This window comes from Thalassophryne amazonica, chromosome 8 (assembly GCF_902500255.1).
Source record: "Thalassophryne amazonica chromosome 8, fThaAma1.1, whole genome shotgun sequence".
NCBI lineage: Eukaryota > Metazoa > Chordata > Actinopteri > Batrachoidiformes > Batrachoididae > Thalassophryne > Thalassophryne amazonica.
In genome coordinates, this window is record NC_047110.1 from 114,566,860 (window position 1) to 114,590,448 (window position 23,589).

At 44.4% G+C, this 23,589-nt stretch overlaps 1 protein-coding gene across 1 annotated transcript in view; it reads left to right on the top strand.

Moving 5' to 3' along the window:
• The first annotated feature begins 863 nt into the window (after window positions 1-863).
• The window catches only part of LOC117516359 (troponin I, fast skeletal muscle-like), a 28,171-nt gene continuing 5,445 nt past the window's right edge, over window positions 864-23,589 (top strand). Inside the window, exons 1-4 of the mRNA XM_034177323.1 lie at window positions 864-882; window positions 22,152-22,184; window positions 22,418-22,454; window positions 22,546-22,674. Of these exons, the coding sequence (XP_034033214.1) occupies window positions 22,177-22,184; window positions 22,418-22,454; window positions 22,546-22,674 (174 nt within the window). The 5' untranslated portion in view covers window positions 864-882; window positions 22,152-22,176. The remainder of the gene's footprint in view (window positions 883-22,151; window positions 22,185-22,417; window positions 22,455-22,545; window positions 22,675-23,589) is intronic.

Here is a 23,589-nt window from a genome sequence, read left to right on the forward strand (position 1 = left end):
GGATGTGGCAGCACTAGAGCATGCTGCCAGAGTTTAGCAACAATGTAGAGAAAGAACAAATGATCATATGTGAAGATGTTCATTTATCTCAGGAGGTTCTCTAAAGTATTTCTCTGTAGTTCTGCAGCTTCAACAAGTAAAAGTAAAAGGACTTACTCTGACTCTGCTGCACAGGTGGTTCAGGCAGGAGACCAGGACCCACCCTGAGTGTCTTTACCTGGTGTTACTGCCTCCTACTGCCTCGGGTTAAATTTTAAGAAAACATCTGTTCACTCTAAAAACACAAACGGAGAAAAAAACAGACAGAACCGGAAGCTCGATTCTCTGGCATGGAAGCCAAGAATTGACCTTTAACCTTCTCAGCTGGATGGCAACCATATTTTGCGGGGGCTTATCACAAGCGACACAAGCGAGTTACAGTTGACCTTTGACCTTTACTTTTACCTTTGAAAATGGCTAACTTTGCATTTCTTGGCCATACAGGTCGCAGCATCAGACAGACTGTCCAATAACTGGCTTACAGCCCTTATTCAGACCCCGGGCCCCTTGTTGAGACCCCCAGTGTAACTACTCTGAGGAACAGCTGATGCTAACGGTGTCTTAATGGGTCCTGAAATGTCTCGTCCATCTGCTGCGTCCTGAGCTTTCAACACAAAGCTCAGAGTTGTTTATGTTCTCAGGGTCTGTTCTTTCTGATTCCAGAAGGTCCTTTATAAGGCTCAGCCCAGCCGCGAATCAGGTTTCAGGTCTCACGGAGCCCATTGGTGTGGGACAAAGTCAGCTTCCTAAAAGAGAAATGCCGTTTCCTATGCGACTGCAAAGTCGTATATAAAACCAGCGAAGAGGCCAAATGTGAATCTGAAGACTGGAACCCACTGCAAGGTGAGGACCTGAGTGCACGTGAGCCTGTAGTGAGTGATGACGCTGTGCATGTGAGGCTGTAGTGAGTGACGACGCTGTGCACGTCAGACTAGTGAGTGATGACGCTGTGCACGTGAGGCTGTAGTGAGTGATGACGCTGTGCACGTCAGGCTGTAGTGAGTGATGGCGCTGTAGTGAGTGACGACGCTGTGCACGTCAGGCTGTAGTGAGTGACGACGCTGTGCACGTCAGGCTGTAGTGAGTGACGACGCTGTTCACGTCAGACTAGTGAGTGATGGCGCTGTAGTGAGTGACGACGCTGTTCACGTCAGACTAGTGAGTGATGGCGCTGTAGTGAGTGATGGCGCTGTAGTGAGTGACGACGCTGTTCACGTCAGACTGTAGTGAGTGATGGCGCTGTAGTGAGTGACGACGCTGTTCACGTCAGACTAGTGAGTGATGGCGCTGTAGTGAGTGACGACGCTGTGCACGTGAGGCTGTAGTGAGTGACGCCTCTGTGCACGTGAGGCTGTAGTGAGTGATGACGCTGTGCACGTGAGGCTGTAGTGAGTGATGACGCTGTACACGTGAGGCTGTAGTGAGTGATGACGCTGTTCACGTGAAGCTGTAGTGAGTGATGACGCTGTGCACGTGAGGCTGTAGTCAGTGATGACGCTGTTCACGTGAAGCTGTAGTGAGTGATGACGCTGTGCACATCAGGCTGTAGTCAGTGATGGCGCTGTAGTGAGTGATGACGCTGTGCACGTCAGACTGTAGTGATGACGCTGTGCACGTGAGGCTGTAGTGAGTGATGACGCTGTGCACGTGAAGCTGTAGTGAGTGATGACGCTGTTCACGTGAGGCTGTAGTCAGTGATGACGCTGTTCACGTGAGGCTGTAGTGAGTGACGACGCTGTGCACGTGAAGCTGTAGTGAGTGACGACGCTGTGCACGTGAGGCTGTAGTGAGTGACGACGCTGTTCACGTGAGGCTGTAGTCAGTGACGACGCTGTTCACGTGAGGCTGTAGTGAGTGATGACGCTGTGCACGTCAGGCTGTAGTGAGTGATGACGCTGTGCACGTCAGGCTGTAGTGAGTGACGACGCTGTTCACGTGAGGCTGTAGTGAGTGATGACGCTGTTCACGTGAGGCTGTAGTGAGTGACGACGCTGTTCACGTGAGGCTGTAGTGAGTGATGACGCTGTTCACGTGAGGCTGTAGTGAGTGACGACGCTGTGCACGTCAGGCTGTAGTGAGTGATGGCGCTGTAGTGAGTGATGACGCTGTGCACGTCAGACTGTAGTGAGTGACAACGCTGTTCACGTGAGGCTGTAGTGAGTGATGATGCTGTGCACGTGAAGCTGTAGTGAGTGACGGCACTGTAGTGAGTGACAACGCTGTTCACGTGAGGCTGTAGTGAGTGACGACGCTGTGCACGTGAAGCTGTAGTGAGTGACGACGCTGTGCACGTGAGGCTGTAGTGAGTGACGACGCTGTTCACGTGAGGCTGTAGTGAGTGACGACGCTGTGCACATGAGGCTGTAGTCAGTGACGACGCTGTTCACGTGAGGCTGTAGTCAGTGATGACGCTGTTCACGTGAGGCTGTAGTGAGTGATGGCGCTGTGCACGTCAGGCTGTAGTGAGTGATGATGCTGTGCACGTCAGGCTGTAGTGAGTGATGGCGCTGTAGTGAGTGACGACGCTGTGCACGTCAGGCTGTAGTGAGTGATGACGCTGTGCACGTCAGGCTGTAGTGAGTGACGACGCTGTTCACGTCAGGCTGTAGTGAGTGACGACGCTGTTCACGTGAGGCTGTAGTGAGTGATGACGCTGTTCACGTGAGGCTGTAGTGAGTGACGACGCTGTTCACGTGAGGCTGTAGTGAGTGATGACGCTGTTCACGTGAGGCTGTAGTGAGTGATGACGCTGTGCACGTCAGGCTGTAGTGAGTGATGGCGCTGTAGTGAGTGACGACGCTGTGCACGTCAGGCTGTAGTGAGTGATGGCGCTGTAGTGAGTGATGACGCTGTGCACGTCAGACTGTAGTGAGTGACAACGCTGTTCACGTGAGGCTGTAGTGAGTGATGATGCTGTGCACGTGAAGCTGTAGTGAGTGACGGCACTGTAGTGAGTGACAACGCTGTTCACGTGAGGCTGTAGTGAGTGACGACGCTGTGCACGTGAAGCTGTAGTGAGTGACGACGCTGTGCACGTGAGGCTGTAGTGAGTGACGACGCTGTTCACGTGAGGCTGTAGTGAGTGACGACGCTGTTCACATGAGGCTGTAGTCAGTGACGACGCTGTTCACGTGAGGCTGTAGTCAGTGATGACGCTGTTCACGTGAGGCTGTAGTGAGTGATGGCGCTGTGCACGTCAGGCTGTAGTGAGTGATGATGCTGTGCACGTCAGGCTGTAGTGAGTGATGGCGCTGTAGTGAGTGACGACGCTGTGCACGTCAGGCTGTAGTGAGTGATGGCGCTGTAGTGAGTGATGACGCTGTGCACGTCAGACTGTAGTGAGTGACGGCACTGTAGTGAGTGACAACGCTGTTCACGTGAGGCTGTAGTGAGTGATGATGCTGTGCACGTGAAGCTGTAGTGAGTGATGACGCTGTGCACGTGAGGCTGTAGTGAGTGATGACGCTGTGCACGTGAAGCTGTAGTGAGTGATGATGCTGTGCACGTGAAGCTGTAGTGAGTGACAACGCTGTTCACGTGAGGCTGTAGTGAGTGATGATGCTGTGCACGTGAAGCTGTAGTGAGTGATGACGCTGTGCACGTGAGGCTGTAGTGAGTGATGACGCTGTGCATGTGAAGCTGTAGTGAGTGATGATGCTGTGCACGTGATGCTGTATTGAGTGATGACGCTGTGCACGTCAGACTGTAGTGAGTGATGGCGCTGTAGTCATTGACGACGCTGTGCACGTGAGGCTGTAGTGAGTGATGACGCTGTGCACGTGAGGCTGTAGTGAATGATGACGCTGTGCACGTGAGGCTGTAGTGAGTGACGACGTTGTTCACCTGAGGCCGTAGTCACTGACGACGCTGGTCGTGAGGCCGTGCACATCAGGAATGGCATCTGTATCCTCTCCAACCAGTGGCACCACTCCTCCAAGGCCACTTTGACCACTAGCAGTTTGCGGTTGTCACTGTCATAATTGCGTTCTGTGGACGACAGTTTCGTGGATATAAAGGCACAAAGGTGTACTTTACCATCTGAGGGACAAATATGGGACAGAACGGCCCATATGCCAACGTGAGACACGTCCACCTCAACCATGTACTGCTGGGTGGGATCTGGGAGGAGTAGCACAGGGGCAGTTGTGAGAGCTCTTTAGCATCCAAAATGCCTTGTTGCACTCCGGGGACCAGTCAAATGACCTATGAGAGGAGGTAAGATTGTGTCAAGGCAAAGCCACTAAACTGAAGTTAATTGTTGTGTGGGCCACCAGAAGAGGAGGTACTGCTGGCCCACCACCAGAGGGCGCCCTGCCTGAAGTGCGGGCTTCAGGCACGAGAGGGCGCTGCCGCCACGGACACAGCCGGGAGTGACAGCTGTTACTCACTCATTACTTCCTGACAGCTGTCACTCATTCTTCATCATCTCACTCCATAAAACCCGTCATCTCCACCTCATCGCCGAGATATCGTACTTCATTGAAGGTAATATCCTCAGCCGTTTTGTGTTACAATATATCTGTATATTGTGAGTGTTTGCAGGAGTACCGGTTCCTTTTTCTGTGGAAGCTGAGCGAGTGTAGGACGGCACTCTTTTCCCCTGACGAATTACTGCGGTACTCATCACATATTGAGTGAGAGGTGGAGGTGACATTCCCACCGTTGTTGTTACTGGGTGTACACACACCCACACTTGACTGTCTTTGTTCTCGCCAGCAGTACCAGATCCGACAGTCGGAGACGGTGATCACCTGGGAATTTGGGACTTGGCGGCTCCAGTATTCACCAGGTTCGGTGGTGGCGGAAATCGTGTGGTTCCGGCCCTTCTCAGGACAGACGTCTTCTATCCTCGAGCCTGCCCACACGTCACCTTTGTAATTTGACTGTAATCATATTCTGAGATTGTCTGTATATTCGTTGTGCACATTTCACAACATTAAATTGTTACTTTTTGGCTCATCTATTGACCGTTCATTTGCGCCTCCTGTTGTGGGTCCGTGTCACTACACTTTCACAACATTAATAATGAATTTTCTGTAAAAGTTTGTAATCCAGAGAAACCTCTGGACCTCTTTCTGGGTGCGGGGCACTTCCCAATCAGCTACGGCCGTGATTTTCTCAGGGTCCATTCTGATCTCCCCCTCAGCTAACATAAACCCCAAGGAAGACACTGTGGGCTTGTGAAACTCAGACTTATTCTCCTTGTGCAACTGGTTCTGGAGAAACCACAGAAGCACTGTATGGACATGATGGGAGTGAGTGTCCTCATCGGGGGAGTTAATCAAAATGTCATCACACTAAATGAAGACAAACTTGTTTAAATCCTTACACAAGACATCATTGACTAAATTTTGGAAAATCGGGGGAACATTTGTGAGGCCAAAGTGCATGACTAAATGCTCATAGTGTCTGGTGGACATGTTAAATGCTGTTTTCCATTTGTCCCCCTCCCTTATTCTGACCAAATGATAGGTGTTGCGCAGATCTAATTTTGTAAACACAACAACAAGAAGCCATGAGGGGGAGGGGGCATCAATTCTTAACAGTAATGTCATTAAGCCCCCTGTAACCTAAGCAGGAATGTAGTGTCTTGTCTTTCTTTTCTACAAAGAAGAATCTAGCGCTGGCTGGAGAGGATGATTGACAGATTAGTCCAACAGTGAGGGAGTCCTAGATATAGTATTTCATAGCCTGGCGCTCAGGCACTGACAATGAGTACAGCTTGCCTCTTGCAGGACTGGTTCCCGGGAGCAACTCAGTGGCACAGTCATAGCTGCGGTATGGCTCAGGACCTCAGTGGGGTTGACAGTTGGAGTATTTGGATTTAGGAGTGGCTCCAGAGTAGCATATATAAGATGCCTGGAAGTCAGTTTAGGTTTGACACATTCCATGCGGATTGTTGGTAGCAGACACAGAATATTTGATACTACTGGAACAGCCAGCGGGCCATCCTCAGTTTCAACGTCATCCAATGTAGTAATGGATATTAAGTTTGCAAAGTATGTACCTCTGATTTTTATGGACACGTCTGCGGAAACAGGCCACAGTCTCAACTGGACGAATTTCCCTCCCTGCCACATAAACTGCACTATCACCACAGTGGATTTTCTGCACTAATTTCCCTGCTAAGCTAATGGATTCCACACCCACATTAGTCATAAGCCTTGCAGGGTCTCTGATCACCTGTTCCGTGACCTGCTGTAAAGTCCTAATATTACCCTCCCTGTAGAGCTCTCTATGTTCGCAGACAAAATGGCGGCGCCTTCCCCAGTAGGGTGAAGGCCATTCAGTGAGCCACGGCGGCCCAAAAACGAAAGCCAGGTATCAATAAAACTAAAGTCTTGCAGTCTACAAAATTGCGTCTGCCATCTGTTTAACGATGTCAACCTTCTAAACGCCTCATCAGTGACAGGGACCAGTGACTATTAATTGATGCCGACACATCTTTCTGGCAAGGTCAGAAGTCCTTTCTATGTCCATTTTTGTGACCTCATAGTGCTTCATTCTGACATCATTGGCGCCGACGTGAATAACGATGTGGCTGTATCTAGTTTCATGTTCCGTTGTCTGTTTACCCTTATGCAGTTCATGAGTTCTGGTTCCCGGACTACATTTAATGTCAGCTGGTGTCTGTAAACTGACTTTGTGAGTGATGGAATCCCTTATCACTAAAGCCTGGCATTTCGGCTTGGAGATAGGAGTGGAAGTCACTCGTGGGCTCAAAGAACTAACAGCATTAATTCGAAAAGTAAATCACACTGGATGATGAACGGCTCGACGTCACTGGACTCCCCAGAAAAACGTTCCAAACGGGAGATTTCATTACAAAAAATAGAGTCCAAAATTGGAACCAGTGGCGCTGGCGACGGTCCCGGAAGCAGGCTCGCGGTACTTTCGGTCCACTTTGCTAGATGAGCTTGATAATGTTGTCTGGCCAAATGCTGTCTGACCTGAGCGCTTAATGAGGTCATCATGGTATCTTGTCATTTAGCCAGCTCACTAAAACCAGCAAATGGCACGGATAGCTTGTCTTCCTGCTGTGCCAGCTGTTGACCATGCGCGTGCACTGTTAACCAAAAAGAGTCTGAGTCACTCCATTTTTGACCAGATCATTCCATGTACTGAAATGGCTGGACAGAAATGCTGGGCCCAGACTTGAGTGATTGGCATTCAACATGTTTTGCTGATGTCACAAGGCAAAAAAGGAGACAAGGAACGGTCAACAATGGTAACAAAAACATCAGGCTAATGGTAACTTGACACTTGCACACATTTAACCACACACTGCCGCACAATTTGTTGTGCCAATGCACCCTGCTGTGTTCTGCTGGACGCTTCGTTATATAAAATAATTATACTTGTTGTCACAGTGTGACTGATGAAACCACCTCTAATCGTCAAAATCTAGGTACTACACCCTGCGAATGAAGCGAGGGAAGAGCGCCACTCAGCAAATGTTAGGTTAAATCAAGCGATTTTTCTCGCTGTCACAGTCCAGTGAGATAGGCCCCTAAGGAAGGAGAAAAGGACTTGTACTGATTGGCCAGACAAAGGGACAGAGCTGAAAGGATGTGCAGCAGGTTAGAGGATGCAGATGTGCTGACAAGTGAGTGTGTGTTGAGAAGGGGGAGTGAATATTTTGAGGACCTGATGAATGAAGAAAATGAGAGAGAGAAAAGGTTGCATGATGTGGTGACAGTAAATCAGAAAGTGCAAGAGATTATTAACAATTAAGTGAGGGCAGCAATGAAGAGGATGAAGAGTGGAAAGGCAGCTGGTCCAGATGACATTTCAGTGGAGGTATGGAAATGTCTAGGAGAGATGGCAGTGGCGTTTCTAACCAGATTGTTTAATAAAATGTTGGAAAGTGAGAGGATGCCTGAGGAGTGGAGATGAAGTGTGCTGGTTCCTATTTTTAAGAACAAGGGTGATCAAGGCCTGCACGGTTTAAATGGACTGCATTTATATAGCGCTTTTCCATCTGCATCAGACACTCAAAGCACTTTACAATTTAGCCGGTTTATCCGGTACACAGTATAATTTTGGCCAACGGTAGAGATTTGGACTCCACTGACTAACCGCGATAGCAGCCACAGAGTTTTTCGATCAAGGAAAACTCCTCTGTGAAGCGGGTGTGTGTGTGTGTGTGTGTGTGTGTGTGTGTACCAGTTTCTTGCGGGTACACAAGGTGACTGACTCTCACTGCTGTTCATGTAAGTTTGTGAGACGCCTGTTATATCACTGATATTTGCAAAGCTGTTGTTTATTTATTATTAGAAAGACAAAATCAGCCATGTAACATCAATTTACCCAGACTGACTTCAAATATGAGTAAATTAAGTATTAGGTACAGTGAGGAAAATAAGTATTTGAACACCCTGCGATTTTGCAAGTTCTCCCACTTAGAAATCATGGAGGGGTCTGAAATTTTCATCTTAGGTTCATGTCCACTGTGAGAGACATAATCTTAAAAAAAAAAAAAGAAATCCAGAAATCACAATGTATGAATTTTTTAATAATTTATTTGTATGTTACTGCTGCAAATAAGTATTTGAACACCTGTGAAAATCAATGTTAATATTTGGTACAGTAGCCTGTGTTTGCAATTACAGAGGTCAGATGTTTCCTGTAGTTTTTCACCAGGTTTTCACACACTGCAGCAGGGATTTTGGTCCACTCCTCCATACAGATCTTCTCCAGATCTTTCAGGTTTGGAGTTTCAGCTCCCTCCAAAGATTTTCTATTGAGTTCAGGTCTGGAGACTGGCCAGGCCACTCCAGGACCTTGAAATGCTTCTTACGGAGCCCCTCCTTAGTTGCCCTGGCTGTGTGTTTGGGGTCATTGTCATGCTGGAAGACCCAGCCAGGAGGTTGTTTGCGAAAATCTCGCAATACATGATCCCATCCATCCTCCCTTCTATACGGTGCAGTCGTCCTGTCCCCTTTGCAGAAGAGCACCCCCAGAGTATGATGTTTCCACCCCCATGCTTCACGGTTGGGATGGTTTTCTTGGGGTTGTTCTCATCCTCTAAATATGGTAAGTGGAGTTGATTCCAAAAAGCTCTATTCTGGTCTCATCTGACCACATGACCTTCTCCCATGCCTCCTCTGGATCATCCAGATGGTCACTGGTGAACTTCAAACTGGCCTGGACATGTGCTGGCTTGAGCAGGGGGACCTTGCTGCCCTGCAGGATTTTAAACCATGACAGCATGATGTGTTACTAATGTAATCTTTGTGACTGTGGTCCCAGCTCTCTTCAGGTCATTGACCAGGTCCTCCTGTGTAGTTCTGAGCTTTCTCAGAATCATCCTTACCCCACAAAGTGAGATCTTGCATGGAATCCCAGACCGAGGGAGATTGACAGTCATCTTGTGTTTCTTCCACTTTCTAATAAATAATAACAGTTGTCTTCTACCAAGCTGCTTGCCTGTTGTCCTGTAGTCCATCCCAGCCTTGTGCAGGTCTACAGTTTTGTCCCTGATGTCCTTAGACAGCTCTTTGGTCTTGGCTATGGTGGACAGGTTGGAGTGTGATTGATTGAGTGTGTGAACAGGTGTCTTTTATACAGGTAACAAGTTCAAACAGGTGCAATTAATACAGCTAAAGAGTGCAGAATAAGAGGGCTTCTTAAGAGTGCAGAATAAGAGGGCTTCTTAAAGAAAAATTAACAGGTCTGTGTGAGCCAGAATTCTTACTGGTTGGCAGGGGGTCAAATACTTATTTGCAGCAGTAACATACAAATATTAAAAAAATCATACATTGTGATTTCCGGATTTTATTTATTTATTTATTTTTTTAGATTATGTCTCTCACAGTGGACATGCACCTAAGATGAAAATTTCAGACCCCTCCATGATTTCTAAGTGGGAGAACTTGCAAAACCGCAGGGTGTTCAAATACTTATTTTCCTCACTGTATATATGTTTTGGTGGGTTTGGTGGTTTCGTGTTGACTTTTGTCCTGAAGGTGCTTCAAGTATTCAGAGTGGGTGTGCCATCTAGTGTTCAAGAGATGAAACCTCAGCCGTTGACCATAAATTTATTCTTTTACCAAAACATCAAATCTAGGGTGCATCTTAGATGTACCTTCCGGCAAATTGTACCAGTAGTTTTGAGGTCTGCACAGTAAGTGCTTTCAAAATTACATTACATTGGGGGAGGTGATGGTCTAGTGGTTAAGGTGTTGGGCTTGAGTCCAGAAGATCATGGGTCCAAATCCTCACCTGACTGGAAAATCACTAAGGGCCCTTGGGCAAGGCCTTTAATCCCCTATTGCTCCCGGTGTGTAGTGAGTGCCTTGTATGGCAGCACCTTGACATCGGGGTGAACGTGAGGCATAATTGTAAAGCACTTTGAGCGTCTGATTCAGATGGAAAAGCACTATATAAATGCAGTCCATTTACCATTATATATGTTTTTATTTTTTGTTGTCATTTTTTTTTTTATTTTGATCAATTTACCTTTGCTAAGGGACCCTTTCAGAAGCACATTATAATTTTTACACTTAGGTTTATATCGTGATATATACCGTTACCGTGCAGGGATTCAATTTATACCGCAGTATGAATTTTAGGTCATACCGTGCAGCCCAAGGGTGATGTGCAGAGCTGCAGTAACTACAGAGGCATAAAGTTGATCAGCCACAGCATGAAGTTATGGGAAAGAGAAGTAGAAGCTAGGCTTAGAAAACAGGTGAAGATCTGTGAGCATGAGCAGCAGTGTGGTTTCATGCAGAGAAAGAGCACCAGAGACGCAGTGTTTGCTCTGAGAATACTGATGGAGTATAGAGAAGTATAGAGAAAGCCAGAAGGAGTTACATTGAGTGTTTGTGGCTTTAGAGAAAACTTATGAAAGGGTGTCAAGAGAAGAGCTGTGGTATTATATGAGGAAGTCTGGAGTGGAAGAGAAGTATGTGAGGGTAGTGCAGGACATGTCATGAGAACCATCCCTGGTTCTCAAGACCAGGCACGTAAGTGGCTCTACTCTACTCTATTCTACTCTTCCTTTTTTAGATATTTAGATATACCTTAGTATACACTAGCATAGTTCTACCTTAGAACTGGAATATATTATAGAAGACATACCTTACTGAATTTTCATGTACAAGAATAGTGTGACAACGGTGAGATGCGCAGTAAGAATGGCAGACTCATTCAAGGTGGAGGTGGGATTATACCAAGGATCAGCTCTGAGCCCTTTCTTGTTCACAACAGCTTGTCTGATGAGATCAGACAGGAGTCTCCATGAACTATGATGTTTGCAGATGACATTGGAGTTGCACTCAAATCTCGTTGTAATGCAATTTACAATGACAATAAAGGCAATTCTGATTCTCTCTGACATTGTGATCTGCAGTGAGAGTAGAGAGCAAGTTGAGTCTAGTCTGAAGAGGTGGAGATATGCTTTGGAGAGAAGGGGAATGAAAGTCAGTAGAAGCAAGACTGAGTACATGTGTGTGAATGAGAGGGAGCCCAGTGGAATAGTGCAGTTACAAGGAGTAGAAGTGGTGAAAGTAGATGAGTTTAAATATTTGGGGTCAACTGTCCAAAGTAATGGAGAGTGTGGTAAAGAGGTGAAGAAGAGAGTGCAGGCAGGGTGGAGTGGGTGGAGAAAGGTGGCAGGAGTGATTTGTGACTGAAGAATGTCAGCAAGAGTGACAAAACATTTACATACAACCTGATAAAAGTAACAGAGTTTGGGTTTAATGAGTGAACTTTGGTTTGTGATTCAGGACTGAAGTGTTGAATTGGTCCCACTGGACCCTGTGATCCATCTGGGCCGGTGCCACTGTCCGGGTTCTGCAGTGTGAAGCTCCTGGATCATGGTTTCTTTTCAGAATTGGTGGACGTTCCTTACGTAGACATACGTGATACTGATCCCTGGTCTTTAGGTTGTTGTTGTTCTTCTTCTTCTTCTTCTTCTGTGGCGTTTAACAGCAGCTGGCATCCTTATTGTTCCACTGCAGCCACCTGCTGTTATCAGTCCGTTACAGCAGCACTAAGTCCTGTCGATGAGTCCAGTGTCTTTTAAGTATTTCAAAACCCAACACTTCCCCCTCTCATTTGACCTTATGGCTAAAATACTTCTTACAGAAACTTCTTTTCAGGCCTTACAATTGATTGACCTTGAAAAGGCTTTGCATGCCTTTATTAGCTCGCGGATTGTATATTATATATATAATATATATATTATATTATATATTGTATATTTAGTAAAATAAAATATTTTGAGGTAAAATTAAAGCACTGTGCTAAATACTGTGCAGCAGGCATGTGAGTCTCATCATTGACAATGACAACGCACATCGATACACTACTTGCGATACGATACATCTAGCGATACATGATAATACTGACAGTGCGATACGATTCACCCCTGTTCCCGATGTGATGGAGATTCAATTCCTCATAATGCAATATGATGTGATTTGGTGTGATACAATGTGATTCAACGTGATGCAAAGAAATCAAAGCTGCGATTCAGTATGGTACTATGGTATTCTTCTTCTTCTGATTCTACTAGAGGCAGAGGATTTGTTTTTCTCCTTAACAGTGGTGGGCACAGCTGACCATAAAGTTAGCTTCTATAACCACTAATCTGCTAACTGAAAGGTTAACTTTTAGAATGCTAAACCCATAAACTCCTAAAAAAAAATGTAGTGGAAGTTACAGCTGACTGCTAACAGCTAACTTTCAGTATTGACTTGCACACTGTTGGCGCCTTTTAGTGCTGCAGAGGCTTCTGAGTAACTTCAGTGCAATTTTCAGTTTATTTTCATTTATATAGCACCAAATCACAACAAAGTTGCCTCAAGGCACTTCACACAGGTAAGGTCTAACCTTACCAATCCTCAGAGCAACAGTGGTAAGGAAAAACTCCCTCTGAGGAAGAAACCTCAAGCAGACCAGACTCAAAGGGGTGACCCTCTGCTTGTGCCATGATACAGACATAAATTACAGAACAATTCACAGAACAATTCACGGACGAATATACAAGAAATGCTGTTGGTGTACAGGACAGGTGCAGTGCTTGTGTCTTTAAACATCCTGTCACCTGCAGCAAAAACGTCTCGCTTACCTTTCACAGTGGCAGTGCAGATAAAACGGAAGGCACTTTCACTCATGGTTTCATTTATAAACAGACTAATTCCGGACAGTTTATCAACACATTAACAGCAACTTTGTCATTTTTACAAAGTGAAAATATCGCACTTTTAAAGTAATGAAGAAAAAAGAATAAAGCGGCCAACATGCTGAGTTATACTTCACAAACAGAATTATCAGTTTTGCAAATGCTGTTTTTGTTTTGCTTTTTGTTTTTTACAAATGGAAAAAATGATGTATTTACGAAATACACATCTATTTGTAAAAACCAACAATTTACAATTTTTGTTTGTGAATCACAAAACACGTGTGCAAATCAAGGACTATTTGTAGATCACCCTCTGTGCATTTGCAGGTATTAATGAGACAAATTTAACTCCATAAATAACTGTCTTTTCACTTAAAAAAAGTAAATGTTTGCATGTACACACTGTCTTTTAAAGCAGACACACTGTCAATCATAATGCATTGCTGCAATGCATTATGGGAGTTCGGGGTTTGTTTTTATTATTATTATTGTAGTACATGTTATGCACATACTGTCTTTTAAAGCAGACACACTGTCGGTCATAATGCATTGCAGCAATGCATTATGGGAGTTCGGGGTTTGTTTTTTATTATTATTATTGTAGTACATGTTATGCACATACTGTCTTTTAAAGCAGACACACTGTCGGTCATAATGCATTGCAGCAATGCATTATGGGAGTTCGGGGTTTGTTTGTTTGTTTATTATTATTACTGTAATACATGTTATTTTAAGAGTGTTGAGGGAGGGCAGAGGGGCAAAATTTCGTACAGCAGCCTGGCTGTTGCAAAACACCTAACAGACGAGAATTAACATTTGGTTTTAGGGTTTACAAACATTTTTGACCATTCTTACTCACTATGCCAGTAAAGAGATGTTAGCGGACTGAAAGCTAGTGGAACTAAATTTAGCGGAAGCTAATTAAACTTCTGAAGGTTTTCAAAATTAGCTGAAAAGATAATCTGCTAATGAAAAAGTTAGCTTCGCTAATTAGCGGATGAGCAGAACTGTGCCCACCACTGCTCCTTATAAGCAGCAAGTTTACCAGAGTCAACATTAACCTTCTGGGGCCGACGCCGTCGTATACGACGGCTAAGACCAAGCTTTACTAAATTATAAATAACTTTTTAATGATATGAGACTTTTTTTTGCTGAAAAGTTAACACCGCGGACTTTCAAGCCAGCCATTGGCCATCTTTGTACTCCTCATTGAAGCTGTGTGATGATGTGCACAATGTGAGTGTCCAGTCTGAATTGATTCACCGTCACACGGTTTTCCAAAATCCAATCGTAGGGCAGATTTACCTCACGTGAAAAGCCAAAGATCATTTTCAGGAGTGATATGTTACTAGTTGGCCCGTTTGAATAGCCCCCTGGGTGCTCCAAATACATACTATTGGTCTCCAATGCGCACCCTGCGCCATTACGCACAGCAATCAGTGAAAGCAGATGGATAGCCTCTGATGACAATCTCACGTGCTCAAACAAAGAGTGTGTAACTATCAGGATTGCTCCACCAGTTTGCATGTGAATGTTACTGGATAACTCTTGCTTTCTCAGCGTTAAGCACTGTTTACCATATCAAAATAACAAAACGCATAGACCATTTTATATATATATATTGTTCAAAATGTACATTTGTGTTTATTGTTCAAACCTTTTTGTTGTACAGTCTTTCACATAAGACCTCAAATTACCTTTATAAAGTGTCAAAACAGTTGTTTATTAAAGTTTGCTGTGTGTTTTGAATAAATGTGTGTGGAAAATTATTTTTTGCTTTATTTTTTTCCTTGCCTATTTTTGATTGTAAACCTTTATTACACTTATAAAACACAACAAAAACATATATACGAGGTCTCTTAGATAATAAACCGACCCTTTTATTTTTTTTTTAACTATATGGATTTGAATGACATGCGATTACACCAATCATGCTTGAACCCTCGTGCGCATGCGTGAGTTTTTTCACGCGTGTCGGTGACGTCATTTCCCTGTGGGCAGTCCTTGAGTGAGATGTGGTCCCGCCCTCTCGGCTGAATTCCTTTGTTTCACACGCTGCTCGAGACGGCGCGCGTTGCTTTATCAAAAATTTTTCTGGACCTGTGAGGAATATCCGAGTGGACACTATTCGAGAAATTAAGCTGGTTTTCTGTGAAAAGTTTAACGGCTGATGAGAGATTATGGGGTGTTTCTGTCGGTGTAAGGACTTCCCACGGAGCGGGACGTCCTGCAGCGCTTCCAGGCGCTGTCGTCGGCCTGTTTCGAGCTGAAAACATCCTAATTTAAGGCTTAATTCACCCAGGACGTCGTGAGAGAACAGAGAAGATTCAGAAGAGGCCGGCATGAGAAATTTATGCGGACATTCCACTGTTTAAGGACATTTTTTTAATGAAAGACGTACGCGCAAATTCGCCGAGTCGTTTCCGTGACGACTCGGCAAATCTGTGTGCGCCGCGACAGGAAAAACACCTCCGTGTTGAAAACCATTTGTAGAATTCAGGCGGCTTTTAATGGCTTTCAACAAGTGAGTAACTGAGAAATTGTTTAACAGCTTGGGCATGTTCCAACTTGCCCGTTAAGATTTCCAACGGAGGTGTTTTTCCTGCCGCGACCCCCCGCGGTCGGGTCCGGCCCGACATGCGACTCTGCCCGCATGTTCTTTCATTACAAAATGACCGTTAACAATGGAATGTCCGAATAAACTCCTCATGCCGACTTCTTCTGAAAGTTCTCTGTTCTCGGACGACTTACTGCGTCAACAGAGCCTGAAATGTGGAAGTTTTCAACTTGAAACGGCGAGACGCTGCCGCCTCGAAGCGCAGATCGCCGTCAGGCGCCGTGGGCCGTCCTTAAAGCGACACTACCAGACCAAAATCTCTCATCAGCCGTTAAAATTTTTACCGAAAACCAGCTGAATTTATCGAATGGTGTCCACTCAGTTGTGCCTTACAGTTTTGAAAAAATTTTTATCAAACAAAGCAGCAGTCTCTGAGCCATTCCTAAACAATGAAAAAAATCGACGAGTGGGTGGGCAACTCCTCACTCAAAGACTGCCCACAGGCGAATGACGTAACCGACAGGCGTGAAAAAACTCTCGCATGCCCACGAGGGTTCAAGCATGTCTGATGTAATCACACGTGATTCAAATCCATATGGTTTTTGAAAAAATAATAAGGTCGGATACTTTTCTAATAGACCTCGTATTCTGAAAGCACAGGTTGTCCTGAAAAAAAGAAACATAAACCTTGATTGTGGGATGCAGGGAGAGCTGTTAACAGCAATAATAAAACATTTATGCCAGGCGAGTGAACTGTCCAAAAAATGCCCTCGGACCCCAGAGGGTTAAGGAACAGGAATCGGTTCCCTCATATTTGGAACCTGTTTCATCACACTGTCGGAACTTAAACAGTAAGACAGCATCACTCTCAGTGAGTGACTTAAAGTCAGTCACTCATTGACAAAAGTAATTTCAGATACTTTCTTACCAGTTTTGCTGGAGCTCGGTTTACAATCTGCAGCCGTGTCGATACTGTTAAGCAGCACAACATTCTTTACAAACGACCTGCGTCTTGTCAAGTTTCCCATCTTTTTTAAAAAGCCAAAGTATCTCCAAATGCCTGATTTAAATGTTTTAGGTGCATCAAAAATCTCTTCCGACTGCTTGCAGCTGTTCTCGTGGACCTCCATTTTGTTGTGGTAGAAATGTGCTCTCTGGCTTCCGTCTGTGTTCAAAACACAACGCGAAGCAGTGATGGTGCGTTCAATGTGCCTCGGAAAAAAAATTGATGAAAGCAGTCAGCAAGCGATGCATCACGATTTCACCCTTCAGTTGAATCGATGCACACTGAATAAATCAATACACTTATATCTAGACACCCATTCGTATTGATTAATCTCCACATGCCTAGTGTACAGGTGTATTCACTGGTTATGATTTTTATTATTTATATTACAACTGGTAGCATTTGAAAGTGCTGCATTCCAGTGATAGTATTTCACAGTTTATTTAGAATTCAGTTGGTCTGGTGGTATTTGGCTTTAACATGTGGCATTGATCTGGTGATGGTCTTTTTTTAATTTTATTTTTGTAACTAGTGCATCAGTTTTAAATGACTTACAAGTGGTAAAAGACTTTTCATTGACAGTAGTTATCATGTCTTTAAGTATATTGTTTACTAAAAGCAGAAAGGGTGTAATTATTGATTTGTTTTTTTTAAGCCACACTTAGAATTTGATAAATGTAAAATGAAAACAGTGAAAGCAGAGTTAAAGTCCGTTAATGCAGACAGTCAGTCCATTTGAGGAAACTTATTACAGACACATACAAGATAGTAAATACATTTTAGCACTCAGAGGTCACAAAAATGGACATAGAGAGGACTTGTGACCTTGCCAGAAAAATGTGTCTGCATCGATTAATAGTCTCTGGTCCCCTCCCCTCAGGGGGGAATGATGGGGCGTTTAGCAGGCTGACATTGTTGAATAGGTGGCTAGTGCAATTTTGTAGACAGCAAGGCTTTAGCTTTATTTATAACTGGACTTCGTTCTGGGGCCTCCGTGGCTTGCTGATGCCGAACGGCCTCCACCCTACTGGGGAAGGTGCTGCCATCTTGTCTGCGAAAATAGATAGAGCTCTACAGGGAGGGTAACATTAGGAATAACTCAAAGTTCTTGTTCGACATGGTGGCAACTCTTATTCATGGACAACCACCTGTAGTTCGCTCTCCTTTTACAGCACAAGATTTCCTGGATTACTTTGAGAAGAAAATAGAAGACATTAGGTTAAAAATATCCCAGCATGGCTCAACCCAGCCACTACACCCTGCTATTGAGGTGGGCGCCATTACTGAGGTATTACCTAGATTTACAGAATTTGATAGTATCTCACTAGGTGTGCTGACGAAACTCATAACGTCAACAAAAAGCACAACCTGTTTATTGATCCTATACCAACAAAACTGTGTAAGGACCTGTGGTCCACTCTTGGGCCCTAATGTGCTGGAAATTATTAATCTTTCTTTAACTTCTGGATCTGTTCCTAAATGTTTCAGATCTGCAGTGATTAAACCATTACTTAAGAAACCTAATCTTGATCCTAGTGTATTGAAAAACTATCGGCCGATATCAATCTATCATTTTGCTCTAAAATTCTGGAAAAACTGGTTTCACAGCAGCTTGTGGACTATCTTACTGAAAATAATCTCTGAGCCACTGCAATCTGCTTTTATAAAATATCATTCCACAGAGATGGCTCTCACTAAAGTGGTGAATGAGCTTCTGCAGGCAATGAATTCGGACACCACTACAGTTCTGGTGCTGTTAGATCTCAGTGCTGCATTTGATACAGTGGATCATCATATTCTACTTGATAGCCTGGAAAATCACTTTGGGATTACTGGGAGTGCCCTTGCATGGTTAACGTCATACTTGACCAGTCGTTCTCACTGTGTTTTGTACAATAACACTACCTCTAACCTTAGTGACATGAAATTTGGGGTTCCACAGGGGTCCGTCTTAGGTCCTCTGCTTTTCTCCCTTTATATAGCACCCCTTGGGCACATATTGCAGCATTTTGGGATTACCTTTCACTGCTATGCTGATGATACTCAGTTATACATGCCTATAACTGCTGGTAATCTCATCCACATAAAATCCTTCGAAGATTTCCTTGCATCAGTGAGAAGTTGGATGTCTAGAAACTTCCTACTTTTAAACTCTGATAAGACTGAAATGATGCTTCTCGGTCCAGTGAGACATTGGCATCAATTTGACCAGTTAACGCTCAGCCTCGGCTCGTGTGTCATACATCACACTGACAAAGTGAGGAACCTTGGGGTAATTTTTGATGCTACGTTGTCCTTTGACCTCCACATTAGAAATATTACGAGGACTGCTTTCTTCCACCTGTGAAATATAGTGAAGATTTGTCCCATTCTGTCGATGGCTGATGCTGAGATCCTGATCCATACATTTGTCTCTTCTAGATTGGACTACTGCAATGTTGTGTTTTCTGGTTTACCGCAGTCCAGCATTATGGCTCTGCAATTGGTTCAAAATGTTGCAGTCAGACTTTTGACACAAAGCAGAAAGTTTGACCACATTACACCCATTTTGGCGTCTCTTCACTGGCTTCCTGTCCCAGTGAGATCAGATTTTAAGGTTCTGCTACTAGTCTATAAAATTGTTCACGGACTGTCACCTCCCTACCTAGCTGACCTAATTAAACCTTACGTACCAGCCCGGGCTTTGCGTTCTCAAGGTGCAGGACTACTTTGTGTCCCTACAGTGAATAAGAAGTCTCTGGGTCACAGAGCTTTCTCTTATCGTGCCCCTGTTCTGTGGAATGATCTCCCTGCGTCCATAAAACAGATTCTGTGGAGACTTTCAAGTCCAGACTTAAGACGCACTTATTTTCCCTTTTGTATGATTAGCATACTGATATAGTATGTTTCTATGCTTTTTACTCTTTTAATTCATTTACTTCATTTAATTCATTTGAAATCTTGGAGTCATTTTTGATCAGGATATGTCATTCAATGCACATATTAAACAAATATGTAGGACTGCTTTTTTACATTTGCGCAATATCTCTAAAATTAATTCATTATTATCAGGTTGTCCTAAAAGTTCCCTGAAAAGCCTTCAGTTAATTCAAAATGCTGCAGCTAGAGTACTGACGGGGACTAGAAGGAGAGAGCATATCTCACCCATATTGGCCTCTCTTCATTGGCTTCCTGTTAATTCTAGAATAGAATTTAAAATTCTTCTTCTTACTTATAAGGTTTTGAATAATCAGGTCCCATCTTATCTTAGGGACCTCGTAGTACCATATCACCCCAATAGAGCGCTTCGCTCTCAGACTGCAGGCTTACTTGTAGTTCCTAGGGTTTGTAAGAGTAGAATGGGAGGCAGAGCCTTCAGCTTTCAGGCTCCTCTCCTGTGGAACCAGCTCCCAATTCAGATCAGGGAGACAGACACCCTCTCTACTTTTAAGATTAGGCTTAAAACTTTCCTTTTTGCTAAAGCTTATAGTTAGGGCTGGATCAGGTGACCCTGAACCATCCCTTAGTTATGCTGCTATAGACTTAGACTGCTGGGGGGTTCCCATGATGCACTGAGTGTTTCTTTCTCTTTTTGCTCTGTATGCACCACTCTGCATTTAATCATTAGTGATTGATCTCTGCTCCCCTCCACAGCATGTCTTTTTCCTGGTTCTCTCCCTCAGCCCCAACCAGTCCCAGCAGAAGACTGCCCCTCCCTGAGCCTGGTTCTGCTGGAGATTTCTTCCTGTTAAAAGGGAGTTTTCCTTCCCACTGTCGCCAAGTGCTTGCTCATAGGGGGCCGTTTTGATCGTTGGGGTTTTTCTGTAATTATTGTATGGCTTTTGCCTTACAATATAAAGTGCCTTGGAGCGACTGTTGTTGTGATTTGGCGCTATATAAATAAAATTGATTTGATTTGATTTGATTAGTAAACGGAGCGTGCCGCCTGTATATTCGTTTTATGAACTGTTCTGTAATTTGTGTCTGTATCATGGCCCAGGCAGAGGGTCACCCCTTTGAGTCTGGTCTGCCTGAGGTTTCTTCCTCAGAGGGAGTTTTTCCTTTCCACTGCTGCTCTGGGGGTTGGTAAGGTTGGACCTTACTTGTGTGAAGCACCTTGAGGCAACTCTGTTGTGATTTGGTGCTATATAAATGAAAATAAATTGAAAATTAAATTGAAATTGAAAATTTTAATGAAATCAAGACTTGAGCCATATTTTGTTCCAATATAAGAGTCAAATCCAATTGTGTTTCAAACCAAGAAAAACTGACCAAAGTGTTCTCAGAATGCACCAAATTACACCAGTTTTTCAAAATTTCCAGCTGGGAGCATGCCCCCGGACCCCTCTAAGGGACTTCACGCCTTCAGCGCTTGGCCGTCCACTTACAGAAAATGTTCAGTCAAAACATTTTCAATTGGTTGCACCCATGTCCTTATGAACCATCTCTAAATGGTTCATGGTGCCACAAGGAACTGTACAGTCTGAGGCCCAAACAGACTTCACCTCACTGAGGACAGAGCTCCAAATTAACAGCCAGGAATGAATGAACTTTAGTACTAAAAGTCCAACAGAACCTCAGGATCACAGCCAAGGAACTGACAGCGGATTGTGAGGCAGCAGGTGGAAACGTGACATCGCCCAGCTGTGAGCAAGTGCCCCATCACTGCTAATTTAAAGGCCAACCAGGAGAACCTGTGAAACTCTGTCTCAGCATTTCTGGTTTATGCCTGAAGCTGGAACAGGTTGACCTTTGACCTTGTTGTCACTTAGAGGTGAAGTTTGTCACCTCAGCTTGGATCCGGATTGTTCCACAGACTGACGTGTTTTCTGATAATCATCCAGAAGAAGAAGCTTTAATGCCAGAGATGTCAAGCAGGAACAACTGCACCCAGATTCTTGTCCTAATTTGGTCTGCGCTGAGTCCTGGAGCTGGACCTCGGCTGATGGACTCGGTGTCATGTTTCCTCTAAGTGGCGTCATTATTTCTCTGAGACGGGACAGAAGGATTCCAGACCTGATCCTCCTTGGCCTGAGTTGACCGTCACCTCCTGTTTGTCTTCCCGTCCCTGCCTATTAAAAGGATTCGCCACCTTTGACCTTTACCACTTTGGCTTCTTTCGACAGAAACACGTTTCTAAGCCTAGATTTTGCCTCCCGTCTTTTTATCAGTCTTTTTGTTCCACTCGACTATGAAACTGTGACTGGTGCAGCAACACTCACTGACTCTCCAGTCACAGCCGCTCCAGTGTGTCACTCCAGCGTCAGTGTCTTGGTGGCTTCCCTCACTAATCTCTGCTGTGCATGTTGCTGCTCTCTTGGGTGTGTGTGTGTGTGTGTGTGTGTGTGTGTGTGTGTGTGTGTGTGTGTGTGTGTGTGTGTGTGTGTGTGTGGTGTGTACATTAACTGTGCTGAAAATGTTTGTTTGTTTGTTTGCAGGTTTGACACCAACAGAGTCACCAAGATGTCAGAGTGAGTCATTCATATTTCTGACGCACGTAAACTCAAACAGGTTTCTACAAAATCTGAAGCTTACAACAGCTCAATAAAAGTACATACTCGCAACCTTTGACCTTTAAACACCAAACTTGTAACCATGAGTGACACATCAAAGGTCAACATGTTATTTCTTGCAAAACAGATCATATGATTTCTGACACTTTCCTCACATTGTTGTGTGTATGTTTAAAAAAAAAATCTTTCAGGAAAAAAATATCTTCAAGTCGGAAGCATCACCTAAAGGTAAATGAGTTTTGTTTTTATGATGGCATAAAGACTCTGTGATGTCAGCGATGTTTGAATGACAGCTGTCAATCACTGGGTGTGCTGTCAGAGTCTGATGCTGTCCATCGCCAAAGGCATCCTGGACGAGGAGGAGAGGGAGCGAGCGGAGGACAAGAGGAGGCACATGGCTGAACACTGTCCCCCGGTGTCCATGCCGAGGAACATGCAGGAGCTGCAGGTACTGACCCACGTCTCCCCAGAGTCCAAAGACCAGAACCTGCAAAAATGTCCATGTGACCATCAAAATACTGTGAGGAAAAGTCCAGATGCTGTTTTACAGACTTTACAAACTGTGACTGAGACCCGGTGAAGGTTTAAACCGGATCCATGTGCAGCATTTTGAGGTGACATGTGACTTTTCTGCTCATTGATTTCACCTTTAATGCAGTGTACAGAGCGTTGGAGATTCATGTGGTTGTTTCTTTGTTTTTACTCCTCATGTTGGAATTTTTAGTTTTATATTTCAGGGTTTTAATGTAACTAATATCCACAAACACATAGACAAGTGAAATGGAAGATATTAAAGGTATTCAATAAAATAGCAACAGGTGGACTTGCATACTTGACCAGTCATTCTCACTGTGTTTTGTACGATAACATGACCTCTAACCTAAGTGACGTGAAATTTGAGGTTCCACAGGGGTCCGTCTTGGGCCCCCTGCTTTTCTCCCTTTATATAGCACCCCTTGGGCACATATTGCGGCGCTTTGGGATTACCTATGCTGATGATACTCAGCTATAAATGCTGATAACTGCTGGTAATCTCGTCACATAAAACCCTTAGAAGATTGCCTTGCACCAGTGAGAAGTTGGATATCTAGAAACTTCCTACTTTTAAACTCTGATAAGACTGAAATGATGGTTCTTGGTCCAGTGAGACATCTGCATCAATTTGACCAGTTAATGCTTAACCTAGGCTCATGTGTCATACATCACACTGACAAAGTGAGGAACCTTGGGGTAATTTTTGATCCTACACTGTCCTTTGACCTCCACATTAGAAATACTACGAGGACTGCTTTCTTCCACCTGTGAAATATAGTGAAGATTCGTCCCATCCTGTCTATGGCTGATGCTGAGACCCTGATCCATG